The sequence below is a fragment of the Salmo salar genome, chromosome 09 (genome assembly GCF_965601325.2).
Source record: "Salmo salar chromosome 09, fSalSal1, whole genome shotgun sequence".
NCBI lineage: Eukaryota > Metazoa > Chordata > Actinopteri > Salmoniformes > Salmonidae > Salmo > Salmo salar.
In genome coordinates, this window is record NC_138299.1 from 65,997,501 (window position 1) to 66,018,864 (window position 21,364).

The 21,364-nt window shown below is 41.4% G+C and overlaps 1 protein-coding gene across 4 annotated transcripts in view; it reads right to left on the minus strand.

Annotated features, from left to right (window-relative positions):
• LOC106611560 (glutamate receptor 2) overlaps nt 1-21,364 on the minus strand; it is an 81,217-nt gene that overhangs the window by 8,279 nt on the left and 51,574 nt on the right. For all 4 annotated transcript variants that reach the window (XM_014211905.3, XM_014211907.3, XM_014211904.3 and 1 more), the window contains exons 4-11: nt 17,235-17,431; nt 16,351-16,404; nt 15,933-16,091; nt 15,476-15,643; nt 15,059-15,163; nt 4,749-4,856; nt 4,210-4,416; nt 3,674-4,041 (exon numbers count right to left, since the gene is read on the minus strand). In XM_014211905.3, the coding sequence (XP_014067380.1) occupies nt 3,674-4,041; nt 4,210-4,416; nt 4,749-4,856; nt 15,059-15,163; nt 15,476-15,643; nt 15,933-16,091; nt 16,351-16,404; nt 17,235-17,431 (1,366 nt within the window). The remainder of the gene's footprint in view (nt 1-3,673; nt 4,042-4,209; nt 4,417-4,748; nt 4,857-15,058; nt 15,164-15,475; nt 15,644-15,932; nt 16,092-16,350; nt 16,405-17,234; nt 17,432-21,364) is intronic.

A 21,364-nucleotide genomic window follows, 5' to 3' on the forward strand; every position in this document is an offset into this window, starting at 1 on the left:
TTACTGTGGACATATATACTTTTGTACTGGTTTCCTCCAGCATCTTCACAAGGTCCTTTGCTGTTGTTCTGGGACTGATTTGCACTTTTCGCACCAAAGTACGTTCATCTCTAGGAGACAGAACGTGTCTCCTTCCTGAGCGGTATGACGGCTGCGTGGTCCCATGGTGTTTATATTTGCGTACTATTGTTTGTACAGATGAACATGGTACCTTCACGCATTTGGAAATTGCTCCCAAGGATGAACCAGACTTGTGGAGGTCTACCATTTTTTTCTGAGCTCTTGGCAGATTTCTTTTGATTTTCCCATGATGTCAAGCAAAGAGTCACTGCGTTTGAAGGTAGGCCTTGAAATACATCCATAGGTACACCTCCAATTTACTCAAAATAGCCTATCAGAAGCTTCTAAAGCCATGACATCATTTTCGGGAATTTTCCAAGCTGTTTAAAGGCACAGTCAACTTAGTGTATGTAAACTTCTGACCCACTGGAATTGTGATACAGTGAATGATAAGTGGAATAATCTGTCTGTAAATAATTGTTGGAAAAATGACTTGTGTCATGCACAAAGTAGATGTCCTAACCGACTTGCCAAAACTATAGTTTGTGAACAAGAAATTTGTGGAGTGGTTGATAAGCAAGTTTTAATGACTCCAATCTAAGTGTATGTAAACTTCCGACTTCAACTGTACATTAAACTCATAGCTGATTGAGTGTGCATAAAGAAATGGTATGACCATAGACATCTCCGGTAATGACATAGCAAGGGAAACTGAGCACACTGGAGCAAATATACAGAGTTAGCTCTTCCAGTAAACAACATCAAGGCCCAGTCATGTGTAAAGGGACGCGGTGGGTAATAGCTGATGTCTTGATGACAAATCTCCCAGGAATTCATGTGACTGACGGTCCCCTCTCTGGTGCAAAGTGGGATCCTGCTTAACATAATCGGCTGCATTCGCACTTCATTAAATCCCTATACGCCCAGCACTAATATGACACTGAATTAATTACAGCTGGGACTATGATATTTCAAGACATGGCACGTCTGCTTACATAATAAACTGTACGTCAAGGGGCACAAGGACTGCCAGGAGTGTACAGGATGTGTATTAAATGGAAGGGATCATATCAGGATGATACCAAGATGTATAAAATACTAGCTTTTTTATATCACTCAACAGAGAATTGAATTTAAATCCAGGTGTCATGTCCTGAAAAAAAGTTTGGAGAAGTATCGTTAATATACACTGAATAAAAATATAAACGCAACATGTGAAGTGTTGGTCCCATGTTTCATGAGCAGTAAAAAAAAATATCCTTTAAATGTTCCATATGCACAAAAGCTTATTTCTCTCAAATGTTTAGCACAAATTTATTTAAATCCCTGTTAGTGAGCATTTCTCATTTGCCAAGATAATCCATCCACCTGACAGGTGTGGTATATCAAGAAGCTGATTAAACAGCATGATCATTACACAGGTGCACCTTGTGCTGGGGACAATAAAAGGCCACTCTAAAATGTTCAGTTTTGTCAAACACCACAATGCCATAGATGTCTCAAGTTGAGGGAGTGTGCAATTGGCATGCTGACTGCAGGAATGTCCACCAGAGCTGTTGCCAGATAATTTACTGTTAATTTCTCTACCATAAGCCGCCTCCAATGTCATTTTAGAGAATTTGGCAGTACATCCAACTGGCTTCACAATCATGTGCAATCCATAGATCTGGGCCGAATGAATTTATTTCCTTATATGAACTGTAATGCAGTAAAATCTTTGAAACTGTTGCGTTTATATTTTGGTTCAGTATACAGTGCATTCGGAAAGTATTCAAACCCTTTGACCTTTGTTACGTTACAGCCTTATTCTAAAATGTATTAAATCTACACACAATACCCCATAATGACAAAGCGAAAACAGGTTTAGACATTTTTGCTAAACTATTAAAAATAAAAAACAGATACCTTATTTACATAAGTATTCAGACCCTTTGCTATGAAACTCAAAATTGAGAGCAGGTGCATCATGTTTCCATTGATCATCCTTGAGAGGTTTCTACAACTTGATTGGAGTCCACCTTTGGTAAATTAATCTGATTGAACATGATTTGGAAAGGCACACACCTGCCTATACAAGGTCCCACAGTTGACAGTGGATGTCAGAGCAAAAACCAAGCCATGAGGTTGAATGAATTGTCCGTAGAGCTCCGAGAAAGGATTCTCTTGAGCCACAAATCTGGGGAAGGGTACCAAAAAATGTCTGCAGCATTGAAGGTCCCCAAAGTGGCCTCCATCATTCTTAAATGGACAGAGCTCCTCTGACAGAGCTCCTCTGTTTTTTATTTTTAATAATTTAGCAAAAATGTCTAAAAAAACTGTTTTCGCTTTGTCATTATGGGGTATTGTGTGTGGCCAGGTCGCCCGGCAAAACTGAGCAATCGGGGGAGAAGGGCCTTGGTCAGGGAGGTGACCAAGAACCCGATGGTCACTGACAGAGCTCCTCTGTGGAGATGGGAGAAACTTCCAAAAGGACAACCATCTCTCCAGCACTCCACCAATCAGGCCTTTATGGTAGATTGGCCAGATGGAACCACTCCTCAGTAAAAGGCACATGACAGACCGCTTGGAGTTTGCCAAAATGCACCTAAAGGACTTAACGATCATGACAAATAAGATTCTCTGGTCTTATGAAAGCAAAATTGAACTCTTTTAGCCTAAATGCCAAGTGTCACGTCTGGAGGAAACCTGGCACTATCCCTACGGTGAAGCATGGTGCTGGTAGGATCATGCTGTGGGGATGTTTTTCAGCATCAGGGACTGGGAGATTAGTCAAGATCGAGGGAAAGATGAACGGAGCAAAGTACAGAGAGATTCTTGATGAAAACCTGCTCCAGAATGCTCAGGACCTCAGACTGGGGTGAAGGCTCACCTTTCAGGTCAATGACCCTAAGCACACAGCCAAGACAACGCAGGAGTGGCTTCGGGACAAGTCTCTGAGTGTTCTTGAGTGGCCCAGCCAGAGTCCGGACTTGAACTCGATCTAACATTTCTGGAGAGAGCTTAAAATAGCTGTGCAGCGACGCTCCCCACCCAACCTGACAGAGCTTGAGAGGATCTGCAGAGAAGGATGTGAGAAACTCCCCACATACAGGTGTGCCAAGCTTGTAACATAATACCCAAGAAGACTCAAGGCTGTAATCGCTGCCAAAGGTGCTTCAACAAAATACTGAGTAAAGGTTCTGTGATATGTAACTATGACATATTCATTTTAATAAATGAACAAAAATGTCTAAAAATCTGTTTTTGCTTTGTCATTATGGGGTATTGTGTGTAGATTGATGAGGGGGAAAATGATTTAATCCATTTTAGAATAAGGCTGTAACGTAACAAAATGTGGAAAAAGTAAAGGTGTCTGTATACTTTCCGAATGCATTGTATATCTTTACCTCCTTATATTACACTGTAAGATTCTTGAGAATACAATGCCATTTAAAACAACAACCTGGGGAATAGTTACAGGGGAGAGGTGGGGGGCCAAATGGAAGCTGGGGATGATTAGATCCTCATTGTAGCATGAGTTGCGAAATTCACCAAGAATATCAGTGTACGAATATTAGTAAGTCACACTGAGCCAGCCTAACAACATACAATCAGGAGGCAGTTTGAAACCCACCTAGGCGAGATGTCACAGCCCTGTCTCATGAAGGCGCCGAGGGAGAACCAGAGACTGTTGAATATCCCAAACTCGTTGGTAGACTCATTAGTCTGGATCTGGCCATCCTCGTACTCCTCTGTGTGCCACTCATATGGGCTGAATCGACTGACCAGGAAGAGCACAACGCTCACACCGATGTAGGCAAACACGATACACATCCAGATTTCGTAGGCCAGAGGGTCCAGGAAGGAGAAGACCCCAGGTTTGGACTTTTGGGGCTTCTTGATCATGATGGAAATACCCAGTGACATAAAGGGCTTGGAGAAGTCTATTACTTCTTCTCGGACGAGGGTGATGGTCAACGGTGCCACAGCTATATCAGCTTTCTGGGGAGGAGAGAGAGAGAAAGCGCTTGATGTTATAAAGAGCTGATGTTGTTCTAGGGAAACCGGGTGGGCATTAGTAGTGTTTAAAGGGAACTACTGAGGATGTTCGTATACAGCAAGTTATTGGATTCGATCAATATTATAAGGTCCATGCATTTCTTTTCTTACCCCATAGACAAGCTCTCCCACCATTCCGTTCCAGATCTTGGTCTCAGCGTCTCGGGCTCCATATTTTCCATCCCCCACAATTTTCAGTTGGTATTTGAAGCCGCAGTGCTTGGCTATCTCAGCAGCCAGATCTACACAATAGCCCTCGTATCTTTCATTGTCTAAAAAAAGGTCAGCATTCTTCTTGAGCATTACATATGGGGCTTCCTGAGGGAGAAAACCCAAAATACTGTTCAGTCCAGTAGGCGTGCCTTTAGCCTTTACATCATGCTATACATGCTAGCTGTATACATTTAGAGGCTTTTCACTGAATGAATGAACAGCTCTTAAATAGAAGTAGACTACTATGGGTTTGTTTATGTATGTACAGTGTCCATATTAGAACCGCATCAGTGTCAATATGGACACAGTAATACTATAGAATCATGTTTTTATGGACTAACAATTGCTAAGTAAGACACTAATCCAAGGATTTTCAATTCAATTGTTGTGAATTAAAGAGTCAGTTGGTATGAATAGAGTCAATGATACGTCATTACCAAGATTGTGGTCACAATGACAGTTTTGTTTTCCATTCCTGTTGTGTCATTCGGAAACACGTCTGATTTTGTGACAGCCATTTTGTCAACTTCGTTCCAATATCCAATCTGTGGAGAAAATAATAAATAGTGAATGAGCAATTCCATAATGTCATGAGACGGTAGACAGCGATGTTGTTTCAGATGTGTAAACATACAGTTATGAATATAACTATTGTTCCCTGAAGGAGCGAACGAGGTATAACATACTATGGGGAGTCTTAAATCACGCCAATCTGAAAGCAATCTGAAATCACGCCCAACGGGTCAATGGAGGCCGAGCCCACCCTTGAAAGCCTTCCTGGCTATAATATCGGAGCTCGCATACATTTCCTCAATTCCGTACTGCTCTTCAGCGAGCTCAAAACCACTGACGGTGCGGGGCCAAAATATGTTGTACCTCGTTCCCTCCTTCAGGAAACAGTATTTATATTCCTAACAGTACCTTCCCTTTCAGTCGGTCAGTCTGTATAACTTTCTATGGGGACATACAATCACGCCCCAAGCCGGCTCAGAGGGTACCAAACTAGAAAGTCCACGGCAGCCAAAGCACACACAGGTTTCACCAGCTCAAGAACAATACTTAACTTGCGAGCCTGGAATGTCCAAACTAGTACAAAGAACCGCAAGTCCAAAATAACAGAACACCGGTCATGACTTGGTAAAGGATAGGATTGACCAGACTAAATGTACCACAGCAGCCTGAAGCTCAAACCCACAGAAAACCTGCAGTAACCTGGAAACTGTGTACTGGCGCACTGCCACGGCAGTCCAAGGCTCAAAGCCACAGGAAACTGCCTAACATCAACCCCAGTCCATACCAGCTCCAAAAAGTCTCACACGGAGACCCAAGGAGTCTGGAATGCCAGAACTCACATAAGGAACCCCAAGTCCAAAACAACAGGGCATCTGTTGTGTCTTGATAATGCGCATTCCCACACAGCCCCATCGATGAACCATGGCAGTCCAAGGCTCAAACCCGCAGGGAAACTGTAGTAATGCGGATAAATGCGCAACATAAGTAAATCAGGAATTGGGTGTTGCATAACTGTTAACCAAACAAATATATTCTTATTTTATTTATTTAATTATTTGTAAACTCAGGTTCAATTCATCACGCGCTGACTGTATAGTTGTAATCACGTTCGAGAGTAAACCCCTAGTCGTCAAATTCAACCTTTCAGGGGCCAAACCCACAGTTCCATATCTCCGTGTCAAGTTGTCCTGTGCGCCTGGGACAATGGATCCCGATGACACAGAACGCTCCAGGGGTCCCCGCCCAACAGGCAGATGATCTCCCCAGGAACCAGGGTTGTCTGCTCCAATGTGGAGTCAGCCACTAGCACAGTCAGTGTAGTCAGCTCAGCTTTCCCCATTGAGATCGTGTCTGTGCCTCGATCTAGGTTGGGCAAAATTAAAGCTGGCGGTGTTCGCTTTAGCAATCTCACTAGTATAAAGACCTCCTCCATTCCTGCCATTATTGAAAGAGATTGTGATACCTCACATCTCAAAATTGGGTTACTTAATGTTAGATCCCTCACTCCCAAGGCAGTTATAGTCAATGAACTAATCACTGATCATAATCTTGATGTGATTGGGCTGACTGAAACATGGCTTAAGCCTGATGAATTTACTGTGTTAAATGAGGCCTCACCCCCTGGTTACACTAGTGACCATACCCCCCGTGCATCCGGCAAAGGCGGAGGTGTTGCTAACATTTATGATAGCAAATTTCAATTTACAAAAAAACAAACAATGACGTATTCGTCTTTTGAGCTTCTAGTCATGAAATCTATGCAGCCTACTCAATCACTTTTATAGCTACTGTTAACAGGCCTCCTGGGCCATATGCAGTGTTCCTCACTGAGTTCCCTGAATTCCTATCGGATCTTGTAGTCATAGCAGATAATATTCAAATTTTTGGTGACTTTAACATTCACATGCAAAAGTCCACAGACCCACTCCAAAAGGCTTTCGGAGCCATCATCGACTCAGTGGGTTTTGTCCAACATGTCTCTGGACCTACTCACTGCCACAGTCATACTCTGGACCTAGTTTTGTCCCATGGAATAAATGTTGTGGATCTTAATGTTTTTCCTCATAATCCTGGATTATCGGACCACCATTTTATTGCGTTTGCAATTGCAACAAATAATCTGCTCAGACCCCAACCAAGGAGCATTAAAAGTCGTGCTATAAATTCTCAGACAACCCAAAGATTCCTTGATGCCCTTCCAGACTCCCTCTGCCTACCCAAGGACGTCAGAGGACAAAAATCAGTTAACCACCTAACCGAGGAACTCAATTTAACCTTGCGCAATACCCTAGATGCAGTTTCACCCCTAAAAACATCTGTCATAAGAAACTAGCTCCCTGGTATACAGAAAATAAACGAGCTCTGAAGCAAGCTTCCAGAAAATTGGAACGGAAATGGCGCCACACCAAACTGGAAGTCTTCCGACTAGCTTGGAAAGACAGTACCGTGCAGTATCGAAGAGCCCTCACTGCTGCTCGATCATCCTATTTTTCCAACTTAATTGAGGAAAATAAGAACAATCCGAAATGTCTTTTTGATACTGTCGCAAAGCTAACTAAAAAGCAGCATTCGCAAATGGAGGATGGCTTTCACTTCAGCAGTAATACATTTATGAACTTCTTTGAGGAAAAGATCATGATCATTAGAAAGCAAATTACGGACTCCTCTTAAAATCTGCGTATTCCTCCAAAGCTCCATTGTCCTGAGTCTGCACAACTCTGCCAGGACCTAGGATCAAGGGAGATACTAAAGTGCTTTAGTACTATATCTCTTGACAATGATGAAAATAATCATGGCCTCTAAACCCTCAAGCTGCATACTGGACCCTATTCCAACTAAACTACTGAAAGAGCTGCTTCCTGTGCTTGGCCCTCCTATGTTGAACATAATAAACGGCTCTCTATCCACCGGATGTGTACCAAGCTCACTAAAAGTGGCAGTAATAAAGCCTCTCTTGAAAAAGCCTCTCTTGACCCAGAAATTATAAAAAAAACTATCGGCCTAGATCGAATCTTCCATTCCTCTAAAAAAAAATTGAAAAAGCTGTTGCGCAGCAACTCACTGCCTTCCTGAAGACAAACAATGTATACGAAACGCTTCAGTCTGGTTTTAGACCCCGTCATAGCACTGAGACTGCACTTGTGAAGGTGGTAAATGACCTTTTAACCTCTTAGGGCTAGGGGGCAGTATTTACACGGCCGGATAAAAAACGTACCCGATTTAATCTGGTTACTACTCCTACCCAGTAACTAGAATATGCATATACTTATTATATATGGATAGAAAACACCCGAACGTTTCTAAAACTGTTTGAATGGTGTCTGTGAGTATAACAGAACTCATATGGCAGGCAAAAACCTGAGAGATTCCTTTACAGGAAGTGGCCTGTCTGACCATTTATTGGCTTTCTTTGACATCTCTTTCCAAAACAAAGGATCTCTGCGGTAACGTGACACTTCCCACGGCTCCCATAGGCTCTCAGAGCCCGGGAAAAAGCTGAATGTCGTCATTCCAGCCCCAGGCTGAAACACATTATCGCCTTTGTCAAGTGGCCGATAAGGGGACAGTGGGCTTAGGCGCATGCACTGGTCGCCCCCGTCTTTCTTTTTTTCCCTCTATTTACCGAAACGCAGATTACGGTCGGAATATTATCGCTTTTTTACGAGATAAATGGCATAAAAATTGATTTTAAACAGCGGTTGACATGCTTCGAAGTACGATAATGGAATATTTCGAATTTTTTTGTCACGAAATGCGCCATGCTCGTAACCCTGATTTACCATTTCGGATAGTTTCTTGAACGCACGAACAAAACGCCGCTGTTTGGATATAACGATGGATTATTTGGGACCAAACCAACATTTGTTATTGAAGTAGAAGTCCTGGGAGTGAATTCTGACGAAGAACATCAAAGGTAATCAAACTTTTGTAATAGTAAATCTGATTTTGGTGAAGGCTAAACTTGCTGGGTGTCTAAATAGCTAGCCCGTGATGGCTGGGCTATGTACTTAGAATATTGCAAAATGTGCTTTCACCAAAAAGCTATTTAAAAAAAATAAAAAAATAAATAAAAATAGGACATTTCGAGTGCATAGAGGAGTTCTGTATCTATAATTCTTAAAATAATTGTTATGGTTTTTGTGAACGTTTATCGTGAGTAATTTAGTAAATTCACCGGAAGTTTGCGGGGGGTATGCTAGTTCTGAACGTCACATGCTAATGTAAAAAGCTGGTTTTTGATATAAATATGAACTTGATTGAACAAAACATGCATGTATTGTATAACATAATGTCCTAGGGTTGTCATCTGATGAAGATCAAAGGTTAGTTCTACATTTAGCTGTGGTTTGGGTTTATGTGACATTATATGCTAGCTTGAAAAATGGGTGTCTGATTATTTCTGGCTGGGTACTCTGCTGACAATCTAATGTTTTGCTTTCGTTGTAAAGCCTTTTTGAAATCGGACAGTGTGGTTAGATAAAGGAGAGTCTTGTCTTTAAAATGGTGTAAAATAGTCATATGTTTGAGAAATGTTAGTAATAGCATTTCTAAGGTATTTGAATATCGCGCCATGGGATTAGACTGGCTGTTGCGTAGGTGGGACGATTTGGTGCCACCTACCCTAGAGAGGTTAATGATGTCAGACCGAGGCTCTGCATCTGTCCTCGTGCTCCTAGATCTTAGTGCCGCTTTTGATACCATCGATCACCACATTCTTTTGGAGAAAAGATTGGAAACCCAAATTGGTCTACATGGACAAGTTCTGGCCTGGTTTAGATCTTATCTGTCGGAAAGATATCAGTTTGTCTCTATGAATGGTTTGTCCTCTGACAAATCAATTGTAAATTTCGGTGTTCAAGGTTCCGTTTTAGGACCACTATTATTTTCACTATATATTGTACCTCTTGGGGATGTCATTCGAAAACATAATGTTAAATTTCACTGCTATGCGGACGACACACAGCTGTACATTTCAATGAAACATGGTGAAGCCCCAAAATTGCCCTCGCTAGAAGCCTGTGTTTCAGACATAAAGAAGTGGATGGCTGCAAACATCCGGTGAATTTACTAAACTACTCACGATAAACGTTCACAAAAAACATAACAATTATTTTAAGAATTATAGATACAGAACTCCTCTATGCACTCGATATGTCTGATTTTAAAATAGCTTTTCGGTGAAAGCACATTTTGCAATATTCTCAGTAGATAGCCCAGCCATCACGGCTAGCCATTTAGACACCGACCAAGTTTAGCCCTGACCAAACTCCGATTTACTATTACAAAAGTTTGATTACCTTTGTTGTCTTCGTCAGAATGCACTCCCAGAACTGCTACTTCAATAACAAATGTTGGTTTGGTCCAAAATAATCCATCGTTATATCCAAATAGCGGCGTTTTCTTCGTGCGTTCTAGACACTATCCGAAATGGTAAATCAGGGTTACGAGCATGGCACAATTCGTGACAAAAGATTTCTAAATATTCCATTACCGTACTTCGAAGCATGTCAACCGCTGTTTATAATCCATTTTTATGCCATTTTTCTCATAAAAAAGTGATAATATTCCGACCGGGGATCTCCGTTTCGGTAAACAGAGGAAAGAAAACAAAGCATTCGGTCGACGCGGGCACGCGCGTGAGTCTCACAGTACTGTAACCAGCCACTACCCAAACGCGCTACTTTGTTTCAGCCAGAGCCTGCAAAGCCACGATTCAGCTTTTTGCCGCCTTCTGAGAGCCCATGTGAGCCGTAGGAAGTGTCACGTAACAGCAGAGATCCCGTGTAATGGATAGAGATGGCAAAGAAGGCCAAGAAATGGTCAGACAGGGTACTTCCTGTATAGAATCTTCTCAGGTTTTGGCCTGCCAAATGAGTTCTGTTATACTCACAGACACCATTCAACCAGTTTTAGAAACTTTGGAGTGTTTTCTATCCAAAGCTAATAATTATATGCATATTCTAGTTTCTGGGCAGGAGAAATAATCAGATTAAATCGGGTACGTTTTTTATCCGGCTGTGAAAATACTGCCCCCTATCCATAACAGGTTAACACTTTTTTGGTTACTACATGATTCCATATGTGTTTTGATGTCTTCACTATTATTCTACAATGTAGAAAATAGTAAAAAAATTAAGAAAAACACTTGAATGAGTAGGTGTGTCTAAACTTGACTGGTACTGGGTATATAGATAAATAAAATCATGGTGTACAAGACATCATGATTGATACCTGTCTGAGTGGACTAATCCATTGTGGAGGCCCTGGGGATGGCACATTCCATCACACGAAGACGTGCTACTGAAATTGTATGTGGTTATATTAGGTAGGAACAATGGTGCAACACAAATAAAAATAATATTATTCTATAACAGATGCACTTTCTCCCGCATTGGATTGTAATGATGTGCGCTGAGAGTCAGGAAGCAAGTTCAGGGAGTGAATACATTTAATAAATAAATGTCATAATGTGCAATTAGGCGTTACGATGGTGACAGGTGTGCGCCATGACAAGAAGACTGGTGACCTAGAGGACGGAGAGGGAGCACATGTGACAGGATAGCAGTCACTGTCTGTGGTTCTGAAACACATCAGTGCACTGTTGATTGGCACCTTTTCCTAGACCATGTTGCTATGTGCATAAAGGTCATGTTAACCAGCCTATTGGTGTTGAAAACAATGTGGTGGAGGCAGCAGCGGAGTTAGGAGATGAGAAAACAGTCATTGCCCAGATTGTCTAAGAAAAGTGAGGAGAGCGGAATCCCCAACTTAATTAGGCCTATAATCAATAGTCTAACTGTTAAATGTGCCTGGATTTATAAATCATCCATACACATCTACAGAAATAAAACAGATCCTGCTTCTGTTGCCTTTGAGTGTTTGTTTAATAGCCTACTGATTCCGTGAACACCAAGCCTCTGTGAGCACAAACCACATGTCAGGTAAACCATTTAAAAAATGTTAGTCTTTGCTATGGTGTAATAAAGGCTTTACACAGAAGAGCCTCTCTGGTATTATTTATCTTTTATTTAGTGTGGTTTACACTGTTCCAAATTGCCAGAAACATTTGCTTTATAATAATAATAGCCCTCATTTTTCTTGATCTCCTTATATTTATTATTACCATTATTGTTATGATCATCATTATTATAACAATAAGTAATATCATTATTATTGTAGGCTTAGTATAGCAGCCTTGTATAACCACCATCGAGCTGTAGGCTTGGAGCACATCCTGCTTAGTCTTAATACATAACTTACTTAAGCCTATATTTCAATACTTATAAATATAAGCTACAGTACTGTATCAATCAATTATTCATTCATTCATGTCATCACACAGCATACGAGTCATTCCTGATTTGAAATGCAATCAAGCATTTTAGTTTTTAAATAAAATAACAACGCGACCCTTGAATAATTAGCGTAAACAATAAATAAACAGTTCAATTTTGGAAATTGCATTCACGAATGAATGCGACTGGTTTTGGTCTTTGCTGTAATAAAGGCTTTACAAAATGTTTGAAATAATAATTACAGACTCTCTAGTACACTTAATTGATTGAGTGTTGTTTACATTGTTCCAAACCGTTAGAGAAATTAGATTGTAATCTAACAGCACCTGTTTGGCAAACATAATATGCACACAGTGCTTACTCATTACTTTATTTTTCTTGATCTCCAGTATTTTCCACAACTTGACCTCCTGAGCAAACAGTAAAAATTCCCCCGTTTCAAGCTTATATGTCACGTCCTCTGTATACATTTTGTTGTCAGATGTGTTACAGTGTTCTGAGTTTGTTAAAACCAATTTAATGATGTGATTATGATATTCTATGTTCAGGCCCTATTGGTCACGTGCATGCAATGCATACATGTGTCACGTAAAGAGAGCTAGGATTGAGGGAATAGGGAATGGTTTTTCCTACACAAATTAGGGATATCGGTAACAGAACTTTTCAGTCAGAATTGGATGTAATTATGTTGCAGCTTCAGCAACAAGGACAGCGAGATAAACAGCAGGGAAGTGAGAGAGACAATTGATGCTCTTCAGACAGTCACTCGCTGTCATTTTTTTAACACAGTGCAGCAGGTCTGAGCCTGACCAGGCACAATCAAATCAATTGCAGTCGGACTCCCTTTAGTCATTTGTGTCTTAATTATTTAATCAAACAGTGTACTTAAAGCATCAGACGTGCTCACTGAATGTAGTTGATTTTATTAAAACACAGAAGATGAGTCTATATATGGAAAATACACATTTGAAAAGTTTAACCTGTTTGGGCTAGCGGGCAGTATTGAGAATTTTGGAAAAAATATGTGCCCATTTTTAACTGCCTCCTACACCAACTCAGAAGCTAGAATATGCATATTATTGTTCAGGTTTGGATAGAAAACACTCTAAAGTTTCTAAAACTGTTTGAATGGTGTCTGTGAGTATAACAGAACTCCTATGGCAGGCAAAAACCTGACAAGGTTTCATGCAGGAAGTGGCCTGTTTGACAAGGAGTCGTGCGTCTTGCATCTGTTTATTGAAGAGTAAGGATCTTAGCTGTAACGTGACAATTCCCAGGGCTCCAATAGGCTCTCAGGACCCGGGAAAATCATGAAGGTTGACGAGGCAGCCTCAGGCTGAAACAGATTATCACCTTATCCAAGTGTCCCATTAGGTGACAATGGAATGAGGCGCGTGCGCGATTAGCCCCCGTGGAGTATTTTAATTCGGCTGTTTAGTTTATTGCAGATTCCCGGTCGGAATGTTATCGCTTTTCTACGAGATAAATGGCATAAAAATTGGTTTTAAACAGCGGTTGACATGCTTCGAAGTACGGTAATGGAATATTTAGACATTTTTTGTCACGCCATGCGCCATGCGTGCAACCGTGGATTACCATTCGTATAGTGTCTAGAACGCACGAACAAAACGACGCTATTTGGATATAACTATGGATTATTTGGGACCAAACCTACATTTGTTATTGAAGTAGAAGTCCTGGGCGTGCATTATGACGAAGAACAGGAAAGGTAAGAACATTTTTCTTATAGGAAATGTTATTATGGTGAAGGCTAATCTTGCCGGGTGTCTAAATAGCTAGCCGTGATGGCTGGGCTATGTACTTACAATATTGCAAAATGTGCTTCATCCGAAAAGCTATTTTAAAATCGGACATATCGAGTGCATAGAGGAGTAATGTATCTATAATTCTTAAAATAATTGTTATGCTTTTTGTGAACGTTTATCGTGAGTAATTTAGCAAACTGTTAGTAAATTCCCCGGAAGTTTGCGGGGGGTATGCTTTTTCTGAACGTCACATGCTAATGTAAAAAGCTGTTTTTTGATATGAATATGAACTTGATTGAACAGACATGCATGTATTGTATAACATAATGTCCTAGGTGTGTCATCTGATGAAGATCATAAAAGGTTAGTGCTGCATTTAGCTGTGGTTTGGGTTTTGGTGACATATGCTAGCTTGAAAAATGGGTGTCTGATTATTTCTGGCTGGGCACTCTCCTGACATCATCTAATGTTTTGCTTTCGTTGTAAAGCCTTTTTGAAATCGGACAGTGTGGTTAGATAAACGAGAGTCTTGTCTTTAAAATGGTGTAAAATAGTTATATGTTTGAGAAATTGAAGTAATAGTATTTCAAACGATTCAAAAATCGCGTCACTGGATTAGACATTAGCTAGACAAGCAGAGCAGAAAGTAGTTTGTTTTTAGCAAACACAAAAACCGATCATTACCCAAAACTCGCAACATATAGGGGGACCCACTAACAGACACCTAAGTCAGATCTGAATCTCGGAGACTTCGTGTCATTGAAAAGTTAGTAAATTGCGTGAAATGTTCTTCCTTCAGAAGAGCGAAGAATTTTGAAAATGGATGACAGCCCTGGTATTGTAGCCAGTAAGGCGGGGCTTCCGAGGGTGGGCTCGGCATCCATTGGCCCGTTGGGCATGATTTCAGTTCTCTTCAGGTGAATAGGATTGGTCGTTGACTTCCCATAGTATGTCATAACGAATGAACGACTGAAAAGGAACTGACTGAAGCATCTACACAGCCACATGTTAAGAACTCTCATTTCTTTTTGTTTTTTGGGGGGATTCAGTGCTGATGTGCTGTTGTCTTGTTCCATCGCAGACCAACACATTTAAGACTGTCTGATATATTATGCAACCTTGATCTATTGAGACATGTTCTAGCCATATTCATATTCAGAAACACTTGCATACCTTCACAGGACCATTATTCTTCAGCTCCATGATATTAACAGAGTAGTTTACTCGTTTGCCATGTTGATCGAACTGAATATTCCCTGTGAGACCATCCACACGAACCTAGAAGTACACAAAACCACAGTGGCAGAATGGCAAGACGCCACCATTAAATACCTCAGTCATAGACCAATTTACTTTTTCCACAGAGATCTGGATTCACATTGCCTCGTCTAAGCTTTCAAGCCAATGCTCAGGGTAGAAATCCTGAGAGTGTGTGGGAAGACTATTGTCAATGCTAGCTCAGGGGAGAATGTGTGTGTGTGTGTGTGTGTGTGTGTGTGTGTATGTTTGTCTGTCCTTATACTTCAGTCTCTGTATGTGTGTATGTGGTAGAGCCAGCCAGCCGTTACCACGGCAACCCCATGCTGTCACCTGTTTGAGCGCTCGTTCAATCTCCACTCCCTGCGCCCACGGCACGGCGGGGTTAGCCAGACAGTCGCCGTTGTTGCCCTTTCTCGCGATGTCAATGCGCTGCTTGTGCAGGTAGCGGAAGGCCTCCGTCATCACCTGCACCGCGTCGTAGGTCAACGCAGACGTGTACTGCAATAGAACATAAGGGGAAGGGTGTGTAAGTGTGTGGGGGTGAAATGGGGACACAAGGGAGGGGAAGGAAGAGTTAGTGTGTTTGAGAGGGGTTGTGAGGACGTTAGTGTGCTTGTCTGTGTGTGTGCAAGCGGCTCTGTGCCTGGGACTGCACGCGCACAGTATGTGTGACGGAGAATGGGGCAAAACATTTTGAAGCCGCGGCCACGTACCAGCTCCCGGGGATGGAGAAGTGCTAGCTGAGTGCCTCTCAACCAACTAAACACCCATGTGGATGTCTACTCACCCTAATCTTACTGTCGGCACCAGGGTACTCCTTCTCCTCCAGAGCCTCCCACCTCTGGTCAAATTTGGAAACCAACGGGTCATCGAAATCCACAATCTGGAAACCTGAGACGTTGGCTCCTCCATATTGGATTTTGGAGAGGTCCCCATCCACAAAACCCTGAAATTAAAACAAGGGAATCCAAGCACAGGCATGAAATGGAAATGTTTGCTGTCTTACAAATGTCAGCTGAAAGACAAAACGGGAATGGAATTATAACCCAAAGCTAACTTATTGGGCAATACATAAGGGATTCAATTGGAAGACAATCACTCTGGCTTCTCAATGTCTCATCGCTATGCATTTAGCTTAATACATTATTTTAGTCACTATGTTCTCCCTGAGATTCCAATTCCACGGCTGAGTTGTGAAAACTCACCAAATTTGCAATGATGTAGTGGTAGCCTTTCACATGTCTGCCAATGGTGATAACCTGGGGACAAGATCAGATAGGTAAACAGAACAGATCATATATGAAACCATAGTGACATGGAAACCAAACAAGACAGTCTCCAAGTAATCATATTCCGTATGCTACAGTAGTCATGAGTGTTATTCTTATAGGCTTTATTTACAGTCACGAACACCTGCCACCTGCCAGTGGTATCACTTGTCAGTAACGAACCAAAAGAGGAAGCCCATTTCAGTAATTACCTCAAAAGCCATTTCACTAACTACCTCAAATGACACACCTGCAGCTAATCCCACCACATGAGTGACACCTCCACTTAGAAAGCCAGTTACATAAAGAGATTTAAATAATAATTTGAATAAAAATGCATTGTACGTGACTTCCTTTGGCAGAAAACTGGGACCGGGTTTGATTATGTTTCTCTCATAAAACCTTTAGCATGCAGCAGCGAGGGGAATACGCATTGATTTCAGCGTTTTGTGAAACACACATCTGCTTGCCTTAAAAACGAATCGATGTACTGTCCCACGGGCCAGGGATGATTTATAAATAACCCGTTTACGTAAATCTCTGTGGCCTTTAATTCCACTTTTGTTGCAGTCTAATTTAACAATTAGGGGGATTGTTGCAAGGCAGTCCACTTGGGGGGGGTAGGTGTGAAATGTTTGCAGGCAAGGATGACACTCACCCACACAGGCAAACACACACCAACAAGATCTCAACTGCGCATTACACACACTCATCATTGCCGTCATCATGAGCTCAGTCATAGCAGAATAGCTGTTCAATATAACACTGCTCTAACATCAGGTCCAGCACAAACTACCAGAGGACTGAGCTTTTATGTTTACCTGTTCCATAATGTCTTTGACTTTGTCCTGTTCACAGTCCAGGATGACCCGTCTCTCCTTCTTGTTCTCCAGGTCCTGGAAGAGAGAGCGGTAGGCCTCGTCTTTCCTCTCGTCCTTCAGGTTGCCCACGTTGATGGCGGTTACCTGCCACTTCCTTTCTGCAGCCGTGTCCAGCACCACCTGCAGTGTGGTCAGACCTGGACAGACAAGAGGGTCATATTCATTGGGCACAAAACTGACAAAACAACTCTGAACTGAGTGAAACGAGGAGACACAATCTGAACATCTCCAATAAGAAATGATTGTTTTTGTTTTCTGTCACAAAAACATTTTTCTATGGTGTGTTCTAATGAAGCTGACCCAGGATAGGACACACTTAGGATTTGCCATAGTACATCTGAGAATACGGATCCTTGTAGGGTTTTAAATTCATGCAAATAGATACAGTGCATTCGGAAAGTATTTAGACCCTTTGACATTTTCCACATTTTTGTACGTTGCAGCCTTACTCTAAAATGTATTAAATTAAAAAAAAACATTCAGCAAATATACACACAGACAATACCCAATAATGAAAAAGAAAAAAAAACAGGTTTTTACACATTTATTACAATTAAATAACAGAAATACCTTATTTACATAAGTATTCAGAACCTTTGCTATGAGACTCGAAATTGAGCTCAGGTGCATCCTGTTTCCATTGATCATCCTTGAGATGTTTCTACAACTTGATTGGAGACCACCTGTGGTCAATTCAATTGAATGGACATGATTAGGAAAGGCACACAATTTGTAAGTCGCTCTGGATAAAAGCGTCTGCTAAATGACGTAAATGTAATGTAAATGTAAACACAGTAGCCTCTGTAATTCTTAAATGGAAGAAGTTTGGAACCACCAAGACTCTTCCCAGAGCTGGCCACCCAACCAAACTGAGCAATCGGGGGAGAAGGGCCTTGGTCAGGGAGGTGAACAAGAACCCGATGGTCAGTCTGACAAAGCTCTAGAGTTCCTCTGTGGAGATGGAAGAACCTTCCAGAAGGACAACCATATCCGCAGCACTCCACCAATCAGGCCTTTATGGTAGAGTGGCCAGACGGAAGCCACTCCTCAGTAAAAGGCACATGACAGCCCGCTTGGAGTTTGCCAAAAGGCACATAAAGACTCACAGACCATGAGAAACAAGATTCTCTGGTCTGATGAAACCAAGATTGAACTCTTTGACCTGAATACCAAGCATCACTTCTGGAAGAAACCTGGCACCATCCCTACGGTGAAGCATGGTGGTGGCAGCATCATGCTGTGGGGAAGTTTTTCAGCGGCAGTGACTGGGAGACTAGTCAGGATCGAGGGAAAGATGAATGGAGTAAAGTACAGAGAGATCCTTAATGAAAATCTGCTCCAGAGCGCTCAAGACCTCAGACTGGGGTGAAGGTTCACCTCACAACAGGACAATGACCCTAAGCACACAGCCAAGACAATGCAGGAGTGGCTTCGGGACATGTTTCTGAGTGTCCTTGAGTGGCCCAGCCAGAGCCCGGAATTGAACCCGATCTAACACCTCTGGAGAGACCTGAAAATAGCTGTGCAGCAAAGCTCCCCATCCAACCTGACAGAGCTTGAGAGAATCTGCAGAGAAGAATGGGAGAAATTCCCCAAATACAGGTGTGCCAAGCTTGTAGTGTCATACCTAAGAAGACTCAAGGCTGTAATTGCTGCCAAAGGTGCTTCAACAAAGTACTCAGTAAAGGGTCTGAATACTTATGTAAATGTGATATTTCAGTTTTTTTTTTTATTAAACATTGACAAAAATGTATAAAATCCTGTTTTTGCTTTGACATTATGGGGTTTTGTGTGTAGATTTATTTTTGTATTTTTTACCCTTATTTTACCAGGTAAGTTGACTGAGAACACATTCTCATTTAAAGCAAAGACCTGGGGAATAGGAGGGGGGATGAATTGTAAGCTGGGGATGATTAGGTGACCGTGACGGTATGAGGGTCAGATTGGGAATTTAGCCAAGACACCAGGGTTAACACGCCTACTCTTACAATAAGTGCCATGGGATCTTTAGTGACCACAAAGAGTCAGGAAACCCGTTTAAACGTCCCATCCAAAATACAGCATCCTACACAGGACAATGTCCCCAATCACTGCCCTGGGGCATTGGGATATTTTTTTTTTAGACCAGAAGAAAGGGTGCTTTTTACTGGTCCTCCAATACCCCTTCCAGGAAGCATCTGGTCTCCCATCCAGGGACTGACCAGAACCAACCCTGCTTAGCTGCAGAAGCAAGCCAGCAGTGGAATGCAGAGTGGTATGCTGCAGGCCATTAATGAGAGACATTTTAAAAAACACATCTTTAGAAAAAGGCTGTAACCTAATAAAATGTGGAAAAAAGTCAAGGGGTCTGAATAATTTCCGAAGGCACTGTATATATAAGTTACATTACAGCCTGATTCTAAAAGGGATTAAATCATTTTTTCTTTTCTTACCAATCTACACACAATACCCCAAAATAAGAAAGCAAACACAGGTTTTTAGAAAGTTTTGCAAATGTATTGAAAACAAACTGAAATATCACATTTTACATAAATATTCAGACCCTTTACTCATTACTTTGTTGAAGCACCTTTGGAAGCGATTACAGCCTTGAGTCTTCTTTGGTGTTTATGAAGGTGAGATGGGGGGCTTTGTGAAGATAGAAAACCGTTTTTCCTCAGAACACACTGTAAGTCATGATCACTGTAGGGTCATTATGACTCAGTTAAGGTTGACTGTTTCTCCGATGCCCATTAAAATAAGATCATTTGAATTTTTTCTGATTTAAGCTCCGCTCAACATGCGCTGCGGGCGATGCGATGAGAGAATACCGTTTAATGCTCAATATGGTAAATTGTTAGGCTGATGCGTTGGGTAAAATGGAAATATACAGTATTCAGAAATCATCTTCACAGAGTAGAAAGGATTTGGTTCATCCTTCGTGATGCATGTTTATTGCATGTTCTGACTCGAAGAAGGGTACTCAACATTGCATGCGAGAAGCATTTTCATGCAATATAGATTTAGAAAAGACTTGCATCTTCCTGGGATAGTTAGGAATAACCACACCATACCATAGCTTTACCATAAATTGATACCGTTCTACCATCGAACACATACACTATATATACACACAAAATGATGTAGACACTCCTTAAAATTTGTGGATTTGGCTATTTCAGCCACACCCATTGCTGACAGGTGTATAAAATCAAGCAGACCACCATGCAATCTCCATAGACAAACATTGGCAGTAGAATGGTCTTACTGAAGAGCCCAGTGACTTTCAACGTGGCACCGTCATAGGATACCACCTTTAGAACAAATTAATCCGTCAAATATATATTAAACACACATTCCCTAGCTCATTTAGAAACATTCAACTTTTTGACACACTCAATTGATAATGAATGCTACAGAACCCTCTTGGAATTCCCTTTGGTTGGAACAGAACACTTCAATCAAGAGAGAGAAATTCAAAGCCAACATAATGTAAAAAGTCATAAGCAATCTTGGGAGTCAAACAAATATTACATTTTCAATAACAAATATCAGAGGTTAATCTTTGAATGCTCAATGCATAAAGTGTAAACAACATGACAGAACTCATGTAGCATAAAAATCGTTATAGACAGGATGATATAATCTTATACTGACCACATACTTATACAGTACCACACTCTTGGCATTCGATACGCCATCCCATCTGGTTTGTGCTTAGTGGCGTCCACAATCAACCGACCTCAACCCAATTGAGATGGTTTGGGATGAGTTGGACCGCAGAGTGAAGGAAAAGCAGCCAACAAGTGCTCAGCATATGTGGGAACTCCTTCAAGACTGTTGGAAAAGCATTCCAGGTGAAGCTGGTTGAGAGAATGCCAAGAGTGTGTAAAGCTGTCATCAAGGCAAAGGGTGGCTACTTTGAAGAATCTAAAATATATTTTGACTTGTTTAACACCTTTTGGGTTACTACTATGATTCCATATGTGTTATTTCATAGTTTTGATGTCTTCACTATTATTCTACAATGTAGAAAATAGTTTTTAAAAAATTAAGAAAAACCCTTGAATGAGTGGGTGTGTCCAAACTTT